The sequence below is a fragment of the Diceros bicornis genome, chromosome 5 (assembly GCF_020826845.1).
Source record: "Diceros bicornis minor isolate mBicDic1 chromosome 5, mDicBic1.mat.cur, whole genome shotgun sequence".
Taxonomy (NCBI): domain Eukaryota; kingdom Metazoa; phylum Chordata; class Mammalia; order Perissodactyla; family Rhinocerotidae; genus Diceros; species Diceros bicornis.
Window position 1 is genome coordinate 70,774,700 of NC_080744.1, and position 17,966 is coordinate 70,792,665.

General features: G+C 49.4%; 1 protein-coding gene across 1 annotated transcript; it reads right to left on the reverse strand.

The window, feature by feature from the left end:
* Nucleotides 1–699: 699 nt before the first annotated feature.
* On the reverse strand, nucleotides 700–16,845 carry DNAJA4 (DnaJ heat shock protein family (Hsp40) member A4). The gene is made up of 8 exons (XM_058542178.1): nucleotides 16,598–16,845; nucleotides 16,113–16,251; nucleotides 10,284–10,464; nucleotides 8,368–8,472; nucleotides 7,232–7,459; nucleotides 5,925–6,155; nucleotides 2,497–2,597; nucleotides 700–2,400 (listed from the first exon to the last, which is right to left on the reverse strand). The coding sequence occupies exons 1-8, from the start codon at nucleotides 16,675–16,677 to the stop codon at nucleotides 2,185–2,187; spliced, it is 1,281 nt and encodes a 426-aa protein (XP_058398161.1). The 5' UTR covers nucleotides 16,678–16,845; the 3' UTR covers nucleotides 700–2,184.
* Between the last annotated feature and the right edge of the window lie 1,121 nt (nucleotides 16,846–17,966).

Here is a 17,966-nt window from a genome sequence, read left to right on the forward strand (position 1 = left end):
ATAAGTCAGGTTGTGTGCTTTTCCTCCAAACTCCCCATCACCCTTAGAACAAAGCCTATGCTCTTTACCGTAGCCGCCTGCTTCTCTCTCCTGCCTGGTTGCCTTGCTCACCCTCCCGTATACACATAGCCCTTGCCGTTTCCTCTGCTGGGATGCCCCTTCCTCAGAACTTCAGAGGTCTACTCACTGTGCTCAGGTAGCTGCTCAGATGTCAGCTCCCGGTGGAGGCCTGCCCATCCCTTCCCAGCTACTCTTTTTCTTCATAGCAGTTGTCACTGCCTGGTGTTGGCGTTTGTCCCCACCTCCAAAATATAAGCTCCACGAGGGTGGAAACTTCATTCCATTATATCAACCAACGTGAGGCAAGCTGGCACTTAACACTGTTCATTTGAGCTCAGGAAAAGAAAAAAACCAAAGCCATTTTTCTCTCATACCAGCTCAGTTTTAATTTTAAAGTGACAAATGTACAGGTGGAATAAATTTTAAGCAACACCCTCCACATTCCATTTACATGACAAGGAAGGAGCTGAATGTAATTTTGCCCCATCATCAACTAAATAGTAGTTCTCTAGCAGTAATTTATTAGGAAGTCACAGCACAGAAACAGAACACCCTGGAGTCGTGGTCCATTTGTGAATTGACTTTCACATAGGCTTAGTTGGAAGAATAGGTTTTATGTCTATCCTGACCAATGGTCAAAGGGGGCTCTTTCTGTATCTACTTTGAGCAAATTATGCCCACCCACTGTCCAGCAATGTTCTGCTGGAGCCTGGTCCATCCAGCTGGCTCACCCTACCTGCCGTGGGTCTGATCTGCTCCTTTGACCCTCCACCCTCCTAGGGGCGGTCCCTGGTCTGAATCAAACTCAGGTACTGTATAACTAAGTAAGGGTGGATCTGACAGGTGGCCCCTGCTTTAACCCAGCAGCTCAGAAAGTAGCAGTTTTTCTTCATGACTGTCATGGAAGGAAAGGAGCAGTAATAGCTAAAGGTTGAGGTAACCCTAAGTTTAAATTGTAGTCTACCTGCCAAGAGTAAAATAATGTCTAATATCCCTCCAAACAAGCTATCATTTACAGTGGTAGTCCATACAGACTGCAGTCCATAGTGGAGCTCGGTCAGTGCAGTTCTCACCAAAACATTATGATGTGAGCAGGAAGCCCTTTGTAATATGGCTGTGCAACAAGAGGAATGATCCTTTGGAAGGGAGTTGAATCTGGGAGAATGAGGTGGAAAACGCTGAGAAGTTCCATGCCTTTCCAGACCCTCAAGTTATCCAGGATCACTGGTCAGGTGGGAAGCTGGCTGTGCCATGGGGCCAAACCACCAGCATTCTCCCATGGCTTCTGTTGCTGTACTGAGGCTGCTGGGGACATGGTTTAGTTTTCTTTACAAGTAAGCACTTTGGTGGGAGAGCACTGCAAAGGTTGTCACAGAAAATCATTAAAACCACAAAGAACAAGGTGCAGGGGTCACAGGCAAACTTATGTCGGCATTTCATTGAAAACACTGGTTTGTCATCACCACAAGGCTTGGAAGGTTCAGGAAGCTTCCAAAAGAGGTGATCAGACACACTCACACCCCATTCCAACCACTCAAGGGCACAGAACAGTGAACCAGGCACTAGAGCCAAGTCCAATCCACAGATGTGCTTTTATTCTTGAGGAGGATCATCTAGAATCTAGATTCAGAAGGGTCACATTAGCAGCCCTGAGATCATGCCCTCAGTAACTCTGCCACAGGAGGGATGGAGGAGAGAGAAACCACAGAGCTAGATATGGGCCAGGATGCCCACTTGGTGCCTGGAGGTTTGCTAGGGGGCTAAGAGCTGCTATCTGGGCTGTGCTTTATTGGTGGACTGAATTATGGCAAAGCCACTAGAAGCACAAAGTGTCAGTGCAGTCACTGGCATCTCAAAAGTATCCCAAAAATGTAAATAAAAAGATTCCATATGCAGACTAGAGGTGATTTACACTTAAAACATTTAAATATAAATTAAGCTTAACTTAAATTACAACCAAAAGAAAAACGAAAGGAAAACCAAAAAGATACTCAGCAATTGAGAATGCTGAACACATACACAGGACACCCCAAACACGAGGCCATTAAAGCGATGCCATTTTCATTGTGCCAACTTTACATTCATCATGTGCTAGTCCGGCCGGGCCATGGTGCTGGTGGCACGTCACGCCGTCTGGCACTGCACTCCGCCCCGGGGCCCGTCGTCGTCCTCCTCGTAGGCCTCCCTGTGCTGGCGCCAGTTCTGCTCGTTGGGATTAAACTCCTTCAGCTCCACCTGATCCATGTCATCTGTAATCCTCACTTTCTGTCGAGGAGGGAGTAGAGCTTCCAGCTGAGCAAGCTTGTCTTGAGAAAGCCAGTGTTTTTCAGGAAAGATTACCTGCAAAAGGTGAGGTGGGAAAAAATGGTGGTTGTTTTTTCCCTTCCCAATTAAGGCACTTAATATGTCTCATGAGAATAAAACACGTGAACTTACTAAAAACTGTATGATCAGAATCCCTTTCTCCAGAGGTGCCTTGTAGATAGGCATTCCTTCATTACGCACACATTTCAGGTCCCCGTGCTTTATCACATCACCTGCCGCAGAAAAGGCTTAGTTATGAAACACAAAGGTGGAGGGCAGCCTGGAGAGGTCAGTCTCCCTTTTGGGAGAGCGTAGGGGCAGGCCCTGGCGCCAGCATGGCAGCAGGCAAAGGAAGGGAGAATGTTGCATCTGACTGGAAGTTGGCCCCAGCCAGAATGATCCTCATCAGAGGTCCTGTCTGGGTGAAGGGCATGAGGGTGAGGGGTCGGGGCATGGAACTCTGGCCCACGCTCTGGGCTCCAGCACTGTGTCAAGGAGACAGCATGCTGGAGCCTCCATCATAAGGTAGGATGGTTTAAAAAAAAGTGAAGCAATCAGACCACTCAGGTCTGGGTAAATAGGGCTAATACCTATCAGCCTGCCTCTTCACGTCATGACACATATCCCTACCATGAGTGGGAGGAGAACCTGCTCACAGATTCAAGCAGAACTCAGAGCAGGAAAGGGCCTCAGAGTCGTCCAACCAGCCCCTACCCGGCCTGAGAGCCTCCTGCGGCCGCTGGCGGTCTCCTTCATAGCTGAGAGGCTCTCACTTCCTCCTGGCGGCTGGGCTGGGGTCACCCTACCTTGTGCTCACTGGGTCTTACACCTACACTTTTTCAAAAGGCATCATGGGAGTTTAGACCCCCCCAGAGCACTAACGTTCTCCCCCAAGTCTAAAAATGTTATTTCCCCCCAAACATGAAAAGAAAAGGGACTAAAGAGTCTCTGAAAGAGTATGCTCTTCAGCTCAGTAATGAAAATGCACAAAGAAGGAAAGAAATGTTCAGAAAAAATAAGAGAAGGGAGGGGAAGCTAAACACTCATTTACTCAGCAGCCCACTCCCCTAGGTGAAATCTCTAACAGTATCTCATGGGAGTTTCAAAAAGAAAGCATGCCGAGGACTCCATCCTCGGGGGTCACTCTGCGCAGGGTGGTGACTCAGGTGCGGCCTCAGAGCCACTGACTGCAGGACAGGGCACTTAGCTAAATGGCCCCAGGCTGCTGGGCTTTTAGTTTTTCTGTTTCTCTGGTCCTATCAGGTGTCACTTCTGGTTGCTCTCAAGCACAACTCCTCACGTTTCTGCTTCTCAACCGGGGGCTTGGGGGCTGGGAAACCGTGAGACCAAGCATGGAAAACCACATGTAAGAGAAGGACAGGACAATGAGTCAGGCTCTCCCAGGAGATAACTGTCTGTCCTCAGTCAGGGCATCACACCCTTAGGCAGCTCTTAGGGCACTTTTTTCATTAATCTCCTAATTCTCAGCAAGGCTCAAGACAGCCTAAGGGCCTCTGGTGAGGAAGGCATTTCAAAAGCAGAAGAGAGGAGGGAGAAGAGAGAAGAGGAAATGAAGGAATGCGAAATAAGCCAAAACAAGAAAAGAAGGGGTGAAGGAAAAGGAGAGGACACAGAAAAGGATAAAGGAGCAAAAAGAACAAACACAGAAGAGAAATTTCCAGCAGAAGGTTTTCTGGACACCCCGCCCTTCCTTAGAGCTAAGCAAGGAAATGGGCTTCCCGGGCTTTACCACTTCCTTGCCCCTGGTTCACTTCCTCTCTTCTGTCCTTGGCTCCCTGGTTCCCTGTGGCTGGGATGAGTGCGAGGCAGCAAGGAGTGCTGGGCTCCAATCCCACAGCGGGGGCCCGGCTCCAGGGAGCTCTGCCACACTGACCAGGGCCAGCCCCCTCTAGGCCAAGGACGAGCTTTCCCAAAGAAGTTACACACAGATGCTGCCGGCTCCTGCTTCCAGAAGGGCTGGAATCAGGGCTGAGACAATGTCAGGGGCCTTGAACATGACTCCAGGGGGTGCTGGGCACACACCTACTCACAACAGGTGGCCAAGGGCTTGTGTGAACTGTGAACCTCACAGTTCACAGTTAGAGGTGTGAACCTCAAACTTTCCTACTCTAGACAGGGGAGGAAATGGGTACCTTGGGAGGTCTATGGAATGGAACCTAAAGGAAGGTGTTATATTTAAAGTTTTCTTGCCAATTCTGCATTATACTACAGTGCTTTCCCCAATCCTTAAGTATATGTATATAAACACACATACAGAGCACAAATGAAAAAAAATCAAATTGGGTTAAATGTTAACAATAGGCAAATCATACATGGGTGATCCTTGGACTATTTTTATTTTTACAACTTTTTGTTTGTTTCCAAATAAAAAGTAAAAAAAAAAACTCTGATCAAGGCTTGGATATATAATTCCATTTCATATTATGTTCAGAAAAGAAGGCAACAGAAAGAGCCAAAGAAAAAAGTGGCAGAGGAAGAGAACAGGCCAGAAAGGGGAAGAGAAATGGGCAGAGGCAGGAAAGGTCTGGAAGGTGGTCAGGCAGGTGAGGTGGCCACTGCTCATGCCACTGGACTTCAGTCTTATCACCAGCTACCACTGCCCTTGGACAGGCTTATTGGCTAGTTACCTCCATTGCAGCCCCGAACCGCCCTTCTAGCCTTAAACCTCACATGCCCATAGGAAGTTACTCCCTGACCCCGTGGCCAGGGGGCACCAGAGCAGCACTGCTCACAGCCAGTGATGGGGTTGAGGGCGCCTGGGTGGCTTAGCCACCACCACGCTGTCCAGACATTCTTTGACCTGAACAATTGACCTTAGGTGCTATTCAGAGGCAGCTTCAATTCAAGGTCCCTAGCCTGGCCTTGCTCCCTTTTCCAATCTGCCTGCCCTCCCCCTCAGCCCCTTCTAGGCAGGTGCTCTGGTGCCCATATGGCCTCTCACTGCCGTGAACACTAGCCTTCCCGGAGCTGGGAGCCTGGAATCCATACACTGCTGGCAGGCTGAGGCTCAGGCCCTTGGGAACCCTTTTGGTCCAGGGGCAGCTCTGTCCAGCTCCTGTGGGTGTGCAGACAGGTACTTCTCTGGAAGCTTCCAAGGATAAGCTGATAGGCAGTGTCTTTTTTCAAGGAAAATTCTGTCTTAGAATGTCTCACGAGTAATCGACAGCACAGGAACATGTGGATGAATCAGCACAGATCACCAGGTGATAGAAAAACACCTCCTATTATCAGCTGTGTTATCTTATTAAACAAAAATAAAAATTTAAGTTTAATTGGCAAGTTCCAGTTAGAATTTTAGACCCCCAAGATTCCTGTTTGAGGCTTTTCCCCTGACTCTGAATTTTTTTTCTAGGAGAATATAAAAGAAATTCATAAAATTCTTAGGAGTCAGTGGTGATGACTTTAAATTTAGAGGAAATTACGTCACACTAGCTTGTGTGACAGAAGTCAACCTGACACGTAAAACCAGGCTAACCGGCCAGTAGTATTATGCCAAACATACAGAACAGTTACAATGAAACACACATTGGAAATATTACCTGATTTGGATGTAATAATAAGGATTCGATCATCCAGTGTTTTTATCGTCTTCTTGAAGCCACAAAGGGCTTCAGAAAGCTGAATTTTCATTTTCATGATCAAGTCATGGCCTCGTCTCTGAAAGACACTATGATCCTTCTGATCAAGCACAATGATGACATCACCAGGCTCCAGCTCAGGCTCCTGATCTCCTTCTCCATGAAACAGTATCTTTTGCCCATCTTTCATACCTATGAAACATCATCCCTTTCTGATTAGCTATTTCTCTTAAAAACCATACTTTTGACAAAGCTTTTGAAGACAACACACAGAGTTCTTTGGGGGTTCTTTACCCATCAAACCTCCCGACCTCGTGCAGGCATGGGGAGGAGAGTGGTGGCTGGGATTATCACTGAGAAAGAGGCCACGTTTCCCTCAGCGTAAGGCGGGTCCTCAGCACAGCATGCAGCAGGGCAAGCGGGAAACGAGGCCGACACATCACAGGTTCATGGCACGCTCCCCGCCCGCCCAGGGCCTGTGATGCCACAACTGACCTCACACTGCCAGTGCGAGGTCACTACCCACTGTCCATTGCACACACAGTGCATGGTTCTGGGGGCTTTCTGATCATCAGTGTGTGCACACAGGCACAGCATAAGGCCTGTTTACACAAGAAGTCCTGTAACAACAGCTGTGGTGGTTGGGGGTTCATTCTGTACTTTGGTTTCATCTCTCAGGCAGGATATATTCACCAGATTAGGAAGCCACAGAATAATCAGGGAATACTTGGAAAACAGCTAAGACTGGAAAAGGCCTTAAAATGATGGTGCCAGGCAAGATGAATAGTGGGGGAAGGCACTGTATTTGGGATAATCTGATGCAACAGAGGGGAAATGTGTGGAGAAAATGAACATACAGCTACAAAGACTTAAACAAGCTCTTATGGCCAATGAGCAATAAAAACTATTGGAAAGAATTCTCCAAATGATTCTAAAGGAATGATCTGAGAATGGCAGGAGAGGGCAGTTAACCAAAATTTAGGTCAAGTGACTTTCAGAACATTAGAAAACCTTAAAAAGAGGTTATTTTTGATCTCCAGGAAGCAGGCCTCAGCAAGAAAACCTGGGCAGGTGACACGGGATGGAAATAAAGCCAGGCAGGGTCAAGAGAAGATGACTTGGAAATAGGAATTTACAGCACATTCTAATATCACTTAAATACCTGCTGTCATATATCTCATTTCCCTGATACCTAACCCATGTGCCCCATGATTAGCACCCGAGAAGCATTTCCAGCCGAGTGGAGCACTATTTCCGCGCAGCCTCACCTTTTTCCACGTGTACCTCGATAATCTTCTTCTCTCGGATCACCTTGGCACCGTTGCAGCTTTCGCAGCGGTCCTTGGGGTTGATGCGCTCGCCCTGGCCCTTGCACTCGATGCACATGGTTTGGATCTGCTGCACCATGCCCGGCCCGATCTGCTGGATGTGAATCTGCATCCCTCGCCCCTTGCACAATGGGCACTTCTCCACAGATCCCTTCTTCCCACCGACGCCTGTGAGGAGGGGGATAGGAGTGAGAGCTGTGCTCTTCCCTTAGGAGCACCCCTACTGGGTACCACAGCAGATGGGTAATGAGCCATTAAATGGGACACTGGGGGTTGAATTCTGACTATTTACAATCATGAAAAGCAATGTGGAAGAACCTGGATGACTTTAGCCATGCAGATAATATCCAGATGTTAGCATGTGATCTCAAACATTTGTGTTTCGCCAAATTCATTACTTGAGCTTCATCAACTGTGTTTTCTTCCACCCCAGGGTGGAAAAACACCCATGCTTACAGGTGACTGAGTAGGCTATGGAGAACTGGAGAACACAGCCCTGTCCACAGGGGTGGCTACCCAGCTCAGCCAATTCCTTGTGTGACAATGTGGTCTGGGGTCACCAGATCTGACTTTTCTCAAAAAATCAGATTTAATAAAATTACATTAATTATATTTACATTTAAGTCAAGCGTCAGTAAACTATGGCCAGCTGCCTGGTTTTGTAAAGAAAGCTTTGCTGGAACATAGGCACGTCCACTCATTTATGCATTGTCTGTGGCTGCTTTTGCATTAAGAGTTATATGGTTACAACAGAGACCATATGGCCCACAAAGCCTAAGTTATTTACTATCTGGCCCTTTCCAGAAAAAGTTTGCTGACCCCTAGGTTGGGTGAACAGTCTTGATTTTTAAATTTTTAAAATAACTGTCAACATATTAAATAAATGTGCAGTCCAAATAAAAAATGTACATGTCCAAATAAAACAGATTTGGCCCTCAGGCCACCTATCTGCAATCTCTGTTTGACTCTCACATTTGAAAAGACAAATTATTTTTCTCTGAAGTGTAAAACAATCAGAATTGTTTCCAGGTCTAGGGGATCAGAACTATGAGATTCATTCAAAAATTAATTTTTACCTTCACATTTCTCACAAATTACATTTTTCTGGAGGGCCAATTTCTTTGTGACTCCATTATATAAATCTTCAAGAGTTACAGACAACTGATGTACAACATTCTTGCCTTACCAAGGGGAAAAAAACACAATTAGTAATGCTGTATTACATATAACACTGCATTAAATACCACCCACGTGACACGTAGTGTTATGACGTCTCCAGAGACTCAAAGCCGTGCCTGTGTCATTCAGTCCCCTCCCTGCAGGAAGCAACGCTTCTATTCCACCTGGCCCATCCTTCTGGCCCTCTGCCAAGGATGAGAACTAACACCATCCCTAGCTATGAGCTAATTATTCAATCATTTATGGAGGTCAACAAAAAGCCTTTCCACCTTTATTTTCTAAGAACAAATCTGAGGAGACAGAGAGCTCTGAGAAAAGCTAAGGTGATGTTAACCAACGAAACTGGTTAACTAGGTTCTCCCTATGAGAGGAGCCTTTTCCTCACAGGTGAACGCACGACAACGTCTCTGGACCTGTAATTGAAACTCTTCCTTGAGCACAAAGCTCTCTGCTTTCTCAGCCCTTTTGTAATTTGTGGCCAAGTGGGAACTCTTTCATCTGCTGAAATCTTGTCTGTGCATTCAGGACGGTGGGCCTCTCGTCTTCAGGGTGGGAGTCTGTCTGCCTTGGTGCTATGCCAGCCTTCAGGACCCACAGCCTCAGGTCCCTCACTGCTGCCCGCAGGGCTCTGGCAGTCACTGAGACAAACTGTTCTTGTTTATTGGCTGTCAACTCTGAGAGACAACTTAATTAAGGGCGTGAAGTTGTTCATCTCAAGACAGTGAGAGAGCTGGGCAAGAGCATACCCAAGGTTTTTATAACGTCCACGTTGTCAATTATGCGAGCAGGCAACATACCCAGACAACAGGGCAAGGATTTTTCCCTAATAAACACTTTGTGATTTTCAGCACACTGTGTTCACAGAATTGACAGCCAGGCTTTTTGAAGCTCGAAGTCAATTATAATGTGAGAACAATAACAGCCTTATTTATCCAGGGGCCCCCGCTGACCCAAACTGCCCTTCTTAAACTCCAATGCAGAGCTTATTTCTTCTGATTTTATCCAGGACTGTAGTAAGCTTAGCTATCTATCTGGTTTCAAGGTCCAAAGCAGATTATCAACAGTAAACTGGACAGGAGGAAGGGGGCTATTAGAGACCACTGATGACAGTCAGAGGTGGCAGCTCACAGCCTGGCAGGAAGTAAGAGGTAGGAAAATTAGGAGGAGCACACCTCACAACTCAACCAGCGGCCTGGGGCATTCAGCAAGGGCTAAGTCCCTCACTCCCCTCCTGGGGATGAAGGCGCTCAGCACAATACATTCTGAAGAGAGGCAGGTAGGTTCTTTTACAAAGACGTCCAAACATGAAGGGGTAAACTTTGTTACCTAGAAAATCTCCAAGCAAGCTGAGAAAATGAGGCCACACTGCACATGGCAGAGAGCCAGCCAGAAATAGAGCCCGTGGGCGCTGGCCCAGGTCAGGAGGCACGGGAAAGAGGGCAGGCAGAAGGGGAGAAAAGCTCTCTTGGCAGAGGCATCACCAACAACCAGAGGAGGTCCATCTATGTCCCTCAGGACACTCAAGGGCCTGAGCCCAACAGAGAAAAAGAGAGCAAGATGAACTTGACCTTCCTCCATTCTACTCATCACCATTTGCCCCTTTCTATGTGGTGTTTGGAGGGTGTCAGGTAATTGCTAAATGTGCTAAGAGATTCCAGGTAGCCTAGATACTAGACAAGTGATGAACTATTTAAAGCCAATGATCCCAAAACATGACAACTGTATCCTTTTAAAGCACGATCCATCCTGATTCCAATAACACGTACCATTTGGAGACTACAAAACTTGCTTACGTGTCTTTACAAGCATTTACCTCTTCTCTCTCTAGCCATCCGTCCTCCGCCACCAAAGAACATGTCGAAGATGTCCATGGGTGAAGAGAAGCTGGGGCTGCCTGAGCCGCCTTCCTTAATTGCCTGTTCACCTCCCTGGTCATAAATGTCCCTTTTCTTTGGATCTGAAAGTACTTCATATGCCTGAGATATGAGTTTAAACTTTAAAAAAGAAAAAAAGAGAGAGATTTAAAAGAGAGAGAGAAGGTTTGAGTTCTTTTATTAAGCAAACCCACCATATGAACGTTACACAATAACAGAGGTATTCCACCCAACCCCCCAACTAGCTGCTCTAGACATTACCTGCAACCTGATTTTCCATTTACTCCCCTCCTAAAGTGGGAACCAGAGGGCAAACATTATCAAGGGTGTGGCGGCAGGGAACCGCAGAGACGAAGGGAGAGAGAGCAGCAGGGAAGGGGCTTCTCCTACTCTGGCGGCTTCTCCTACTCTGGCTGCCCGGGACAGGAAGAAGTCGAGCGGAGCCGGGATGCAGGCTACGACTCCACAACGGGATAGAGCCTGGCACTCGGGGTGCTACTCCTGGCTTTCCAGCTCAAGAGGACTGCTCTACTAGTTTACTGGCATGAACTTCAACTACAGACATCTTGTGAGCACCTGTCCGTGCACAGGTGCTGCGCAAACCTGTACTCCTGATCTCCCCCCCAAAGTCCTGTCCCTCCCACGGTCTCCCCCATATCTCAGTAATCGGCAACACCGAAACCTCGCTTCTTCTCTCCCTCCCTTCTCGCATCAACAAATCCTTCATATGTAGGTCTCCAGGACCCCGAGACAGACACAGCACCCCACGTGTCACACTCCTGCCAAAAATGTACCACTGGAATCCAATCTTAAGAAGCAGAAACCCCAAAGTGAGGGACATTCTGCAAAACTAAAATACAGGAAAACTAAATAAAATGTGTGATCCTGAAGTGGCTCTTGCACTAAGGAAAAAACGGCTACAAAGGACATTACTGGAACAACTGGAGCAATGTGAATTTTTTCTCAACATTAAAGTCTTTAAATGTGACAATTGTACTGTGGTTATGTACAAGGAAGTCATTCCTAGAAGAAACATGTTGAAGTATTTACGGCTGAAAGGTTATGATGTATGCAACTTACTCTTCAAAGCTTTAGAAAATAATAATAATAGAGATAAAGAAATGCGGCAACATATTTACAATTGGTGAAGCTGGTGAAGGAAACGCAGGTATTCAGTCTCCCACTCTCGTCTTTTCTGTAGGCATATGGAAGTTTTTAAAATAAAATCAGAACACTATAAAATATCCAAAATTCATCCATTCTGATCACGACCACCACGTCTGCTCTGGCCGACGACACCATCTCTTGCCTTGATCACCCCAGTAACCTCCTCAATGGTCTCCTATCTCTGTCCTCATCCCGGCTTTCAGTCTGTTCTCCACAGAGCAGCCAGAATAAGCCTGTTAATCGTGCCAACCCTCTGCACCAAACACTCCAAGGCGGCCCATTTCACTGGGTAGAAGCCAGCCCTTCCTCTCATCTACAAGCCCAACCTGATAACTCTGCCTCCATCTCCCGGCAACTCTGTGCCTGCTCTGCCGGCCTCCTCGCTGTTCCTTCACCACAGCGCTTACTGCTCAGAGTGTATCCCCCATTGCTACAGCAGCTCCATGAGGACGGAGAGTTTGGTCAGCTTTGTCCACTGCTGTATCCCTAGAATGGTGTCCAGCATGTGGAAGGCACTTGGAAAATATTTGTTAGATGACTGGCTCAATTCTGGGAATTCAGAAATAAATGAGGTAGGGTCTTGGCCCTCCAGGGGTACAGTCTAATCTGAGAGACAGATGTATATAAACACATCCTAGAATGCAGCTGGCTCTATAAAACATATGGAAAAAAAAGGGCCAAGAAGATACAAATATGGAAGCTGACAGAGATACTAGGTTTCCTCTTATATTACAGATCCCTAATAGAGATCTAATAAGTAACTAATAAATAATAGCTAACAAATAACTGGGCAATTTTAAAAATTAAGTCTGAAAGAGGTATCAGAATCATACCCAAGGCAGTCACATCTTTTGATATGTTAACTATCACACCATTTCTGCAAAGAACTAGGTATCATTCACTACTACTCCTTTCCATAGCAAAAAAATTGAGGTGTAGGGATTACATGCCTGGTATGCAGGATCAGAAAACAACTAGGTCTTGCTGCCCCAGAGAGTTTCTGGGCCTGTCTGTAGGCCAGGGACTAGGTAAATATGATTCATGAGAATGTCCACTAGAAACACTCACCAAGGGGGCTGGCCCCGTGGCTTACCGCGCGCTCCGCTACTGGCGGCCTGGGCTCGGATCCCGGGCGCGCACTGACGCACCGCTTCTCCGGCCATGCTGAGGCCACGTCCCACAGAGAGCAACTAGAAGGATGTGCAACTATGACATACAACTATCTACTGGGGCTTCGGGGAGAAAAAAGGAGGATTGGCAATAGATGTTAGCTCAGAGCCGGTCTTCCTCAGCAAAAAGAAGAGGATTAGCACGGTTGTTAGCTCAGGGCTGATCTTCCTCACAAAAAAAAAAAAAAAGAGAGAGAAACTCACCAAATACCCTGGAAACTCACAAGACACTTGGACTTAACAGAATTAATGATTAATCTAAGAAGGAAAAGGAACGCCCTGTCACTTGGGGCATTCAGTCGGAGGCCAGATCTCACATGGGATGGGGGCTCCCACCACCACTAGTGGACCCACCGACCTCTGGGGTCCCAGCACTCCAGAGTCTAATGCAGCTTCCTGCCTGCACCCCCGTCGGAGATTAGTGCTCTGACCAGCTCGCCTTTCAGACTGTGATAATTTGCCATGGGACCTTAATGAGATTACTATGTGGCTGGAAAAAATGTCTTTGGAGACTATGTAGCAACTTGGAAAAGTATTCATGATTAAATACTAAGTGGTGAGAAAAAAACAGTATGTACCAGAAAGCCCACGTACGACCCTCCGGGAAAAAGCCTGGAAACAGCACAGTGGTAGCAGTTAGGGTGACGTGTACTTGGTGGGCTTTCCTCCGTACTCTGAAACTTCCGCACTGTCATGCTCGTTTTTGTGATTTTTTTAACTTGAAAATCTATTATTCAAACTAAAAGTTACAGTGAAATTGGCCAAAAGACCAAACTCATCTCAAAAGCCAGTTAGGGTAAAAGAATTGCCCCCATCACTGCCCCTGAAAGGGACTCGCTTACTGACCCGCCAGCCGGGTGATCACAGAAAACCAGCCGCAGTTGAGTAGAGACTCCATACTGAGCACCTGACAACAGACACGGGCTGCCCACTGCTTAGCAACACAGGACAACAGGGCACAAAACAAAGAGCAACACCCCAACAGCCTCCTCAGCCGTCCCGGAGCAAGGAGGGAAACGACTGCCTTAATCTATTTTTGAAGAGACATTAATAATACAGTGACAAACTCAGGAAGAAAAAAAAAAGATTCCACCTGTGACAGATAAGGCGGACAAGCACTACACATAGACTGGCACAAAAAAAGAAAAGGTCTACACAGTAGGACCAGAAAGGAGGTATCTGATGAATGAATGAATGAGTCCTCTCCAGGGAACTTTATAGCAGAGTTTCTATAAATTGAGGCCCCAGTCTCCTTATCCCCTTTGATTTCCAATCCAGATTTCCATTGCTCTCCCAATTCCCTCCGCTTCACCACAACAATTCCCCTCCCAAACTATGCTTTTTCAGGGCTCTCTCCTCCTCCCACATAGAATTCTTTAAACTGTATTTCTTCTCATGACATCTCCATTCATTCAGCCAGCCAAGAAACATTTTAGAACCTACACCGCACAGCTAGACACAAGGCCCATGAGCGGGCGGGGGGCCGTGGTCCCTGCCCTGCTTACTCTGCAGTGGGGAACACAGGTATCAAACAAGGAATCGCAATAAGGCAGGATGAGGACTGGGCCAGTGGTTCAGTCTACAGGTCAGAGGCAGCCTCCTGGAAGAAGTTTTAGCTGAGAACTAAATTAAAGGGTTTTATCCCCTTCATGGAAGGCGGGGAGGGGAAAGTATTCCTGGCAGTGGGAACATCACAGAAGCCCCCTTTCCCCAAATGAGAGGGACTTGCCAGACCTCACCACCAAGAGCCTCACTTTTGTGACACTAATCCAGTGCCTGGCTATAAATAAATACTAGTTTAAAACAAACCAGACAATCTGCTCAGACAGGTATTTACAGGGTGACACCTACAAAAATGTAGTAGAAGTCAAGTCCAATTTAAAAAAAGCTTCAGAACATCAAAAGCAGACTCACTCCAACTGTATGCACACAGCTGTGAACTCACTCTTGGAGAGAGCTATGAGATTTGACCTGAGACCAGGGTCAGAAGGCTTTCCCACATGCCACCTTTAGCCAGCCTCCCAAAATGTGAAATGAGAAGCCTGGGTGTGCTCTCCTTAGAGGAGATTGTCAGACACAGCAACAGTGAATTTAGGGAGCACGTCTGTGAATCACCAACACCACGTAGAAAGCCAGCGACTTTAAAAGCTACAGTAAGCCACCTAAATATAGATGAGAAAGAAGACAAGCGAGTAACAGACAAATGGTCTTACAGGAAGGCATTTTAAACTTGTGACAGCCACAGTCGGCACATGTGGCTAAATATAAATATTCTATCACTGTTGCCACCCAGCCAACCTTCCCTAAACAGCTCTCTCCAGCTTCGAATAGCTAACCAGACAGGTATTTTGATACTAGCATCGTTTCCCCAGGTCTAAACGTCAGAGGGGTGATCTGTGACTTCAAAAGTGGCCTGGGTGTCACTGCTATCAGCTACTACAAAAGCCCCACCTCCCCCAAACCAGGACATCCAAAGTTTTATAAGAAAATGGCAAGTGAAAGGAGGAGCAGGAAGGCCAAGCTTTCCCAAGGATCAATGTCTGATCCTTCAAGTCACCTCTTCAGGTGGATAATGAGCCTCCTTGGGGATAAAAAGCGGGCTTGACTCTGTTCCTGTGAACAGGATGGAAAAGTTTAATTTAGGTCTCTATTATGAAGAGCATTTTTCAGCCTAATATTGGTACTTAGGACCAACTGTGGGTCATCTATCACAGAAAACCTGGAATGTTTGTATAAAATGATGCGTCAGGTTAAAGATCCCCGTGTTCCTGTTTAATAAAGAAAATGTAATCATTCAGTGTCTCACAACCTTGATCAGGCCGGAGATAGGCACACAGACCAAATCCAGTCACTCTTCCTCAAGAGGGACACCAGGTCTGTCCAAGGTACCAGCTCGGGTTAAAGAAACTCACCCCCAGGGTTTATGCATCAACAGTGCATACGAGCACAAAAATCATCCAATGCCGGTCGTTCCCCGCAAATACACAACTTCTAGTCGCGCGTGCCTCGGTGTCCCGGGTTGGGGGCTGCCTCTCCTACAGGAATGCCCTCAAACCCTACGAGCACCGGGCGCGTTCCAGCCGCAGCCCTCCCCGGCGTTCGGAGCACCCCGGAGGGGCCCATGAACACTTGTGGAGTGAACGGAGGAATGAATGAGCTGCGCGACGGGGCCCAGTGCCTCGCGCCCCCGCACCAGCCGCGACCCTCCCACGGCGAGGCTGCGCTGGGCGAGGCGCCCTCCACCTGCCCGCGCCGCGACCCCTCGGCCCCGGGCCACCCCGCCGGGCCCCGCGGCGGGGCGCGCGGCGCCTGGTGACCGCCTCACCAACAAACGCAGCTCGGGTTCCCCGCCGCGTCAGTAATTCACGGCCCCCGCGCACCCGGGCCGAATAATGGACGGCGGGCCCCGCGCCGCCCGGCCCCGGCCCGCACCTTCTCGCCCTCATCCGGGTTCTTGTCCGGGTGGTACTTGAGCGCCAGCTTGCGATAGGCCTTCTTGATCTCCTCCGGGGAGGCGCTGGGCTTCACCCCCAGGATGTCATAGTACTGGGTCTCCTTCACCATCTTGCCTCTGCGGGGCGGGCGGGCGAGGACAGTCAGCGCGCCCCGGACGTCCCCGCCCGGCCCCTGGCCCGCGCCCCCGCCGCCCGCGCGTCACGGCCGCCGCCGCCGCCGCCGGGCCCCCTCCCGCCCGCGCCGGGCCAGCCTCCGCGCCGGCCGCACTCGAGCCGCCGGCTCCTCCGCGGCGGGTTTTATTCGGCGCCGGCGGAAGGTTCCGCAAGGAGACAGTGACGCCACAAAGGCCCAGAACCTTCGCGGAGGCTCCGGCGGCGCCTGGGCTCGGCGGGCTGGGGCGCGGCGGCGGGTTCGCGACCCCGGACCCCGACGCGGGGCCCGGGGCGACCCCGCTGCTTCACCTGGTCTCCTCGGACGCCTGCTCCTCCGGCCGCCTGTCTGACTCCCTGGAACTCCAGCTCGGCCCGCCGCCCCGGGCCATGTTGGGGGGCTTGGAAGGCGGCTTCGGCGTGGAGGGCGCCCTCCGACGACCGTCCCGCCGTCCCGGGGCCTCCCCCTTGCCCTTCCGTGGGTCCGTGGGGCCAGCTGGCGCGAGGATCCGGTGGCCTGGAGGGCAGCGTCGACGGGAACCCTGGCCCGAGGGGTTGGACTGGGAGAGCAGCCTCCTGCGGTCCCCACCCGGCCTCTCCCTGGGGTGTGGCCGCCCTCTGTGTTGGGTCACGGCTGGGATGCGCCCTGAGGCGGATTGTTGTGTTTTTGAGGGGTTTGGAGTGGGTAGGGGCCCTCTACCGTGGTGGGGCCTCGTTTCCCGGGGCCCTCCAGCTGCTGGCGTCCCTCGGGGCATCTTCAGGGCTGGGGTGAACCCTCCAGATACGTAACCGTGGTGCTTTGCTGGCCCCAGCTGTGGGCCACAATTGGGAACTCCTGAAGTCCCCCAAGGGTGGGCAGTGGCCCCTCTTCTCCTAGAGGTGGGAAACCGCCCCCTCTCCTCCACACCTCATTACTGCACCAACAACCACCAAGGCTGGACCAGGCTCGTGAGCCTACTCTTGTGCACAGTGGGTGGAGGGAGTGGCTCTGGAGTGCACGTGGACCCTGACGGGGCTGGGATGCTGCCTGGGAAGGTACAATAACGGGTCCCCGACTTCCCTAGGCTGTACCCTGCTACCTGTAAATGCCCAGAAGCCATGATCACCACCCACCGCCGAAACGTGGGTGTGGAGAACAGCGCTATCAGAGAACTGCAGGCCCTCTGCTCCAGCCCGCCCTTGGCTTCTGCCGCTGGAACAGTTTGTCAGGGAGGGGAGACCTCTCTGGGATCCCTTGGCCTTGTTTCGGCTCCTGTGGCTGAGGCGAGCACTATCCGTCCTCCATGTGTTAGGTGGCAGTGAGAAATGACTTTTAATATCCAAGAGAAATTAAATTGCTCATTTCCGGTTTTGGAGATATTGCTTTTTTTCTCTCAATTATGTGCCTGTAGAGCAGTAACTTCTGGGCAGAAAACTCGGAGCTGGAGGTCAGGAAGCTTGGATTCCAAACCTGGATGTTATTGACTATATGAGCCTTAGCCTCTCTGAGCTTGGTTGCCCATCAGCAGGACATGGTCATCGCCACCTGCCTTCCTGCCTTCCTCACAGGGCTCTTGTAAGGATCAAGTGGGATGATAACCCTGAAGGCTTCTAGCACAGTGGGTCTCAAAGCTGGCTGCTCATAGGGATCACCTGGGAGCTTCTAAAAATCCCCATGTCCAGGCTGCACCCCAGACCAATT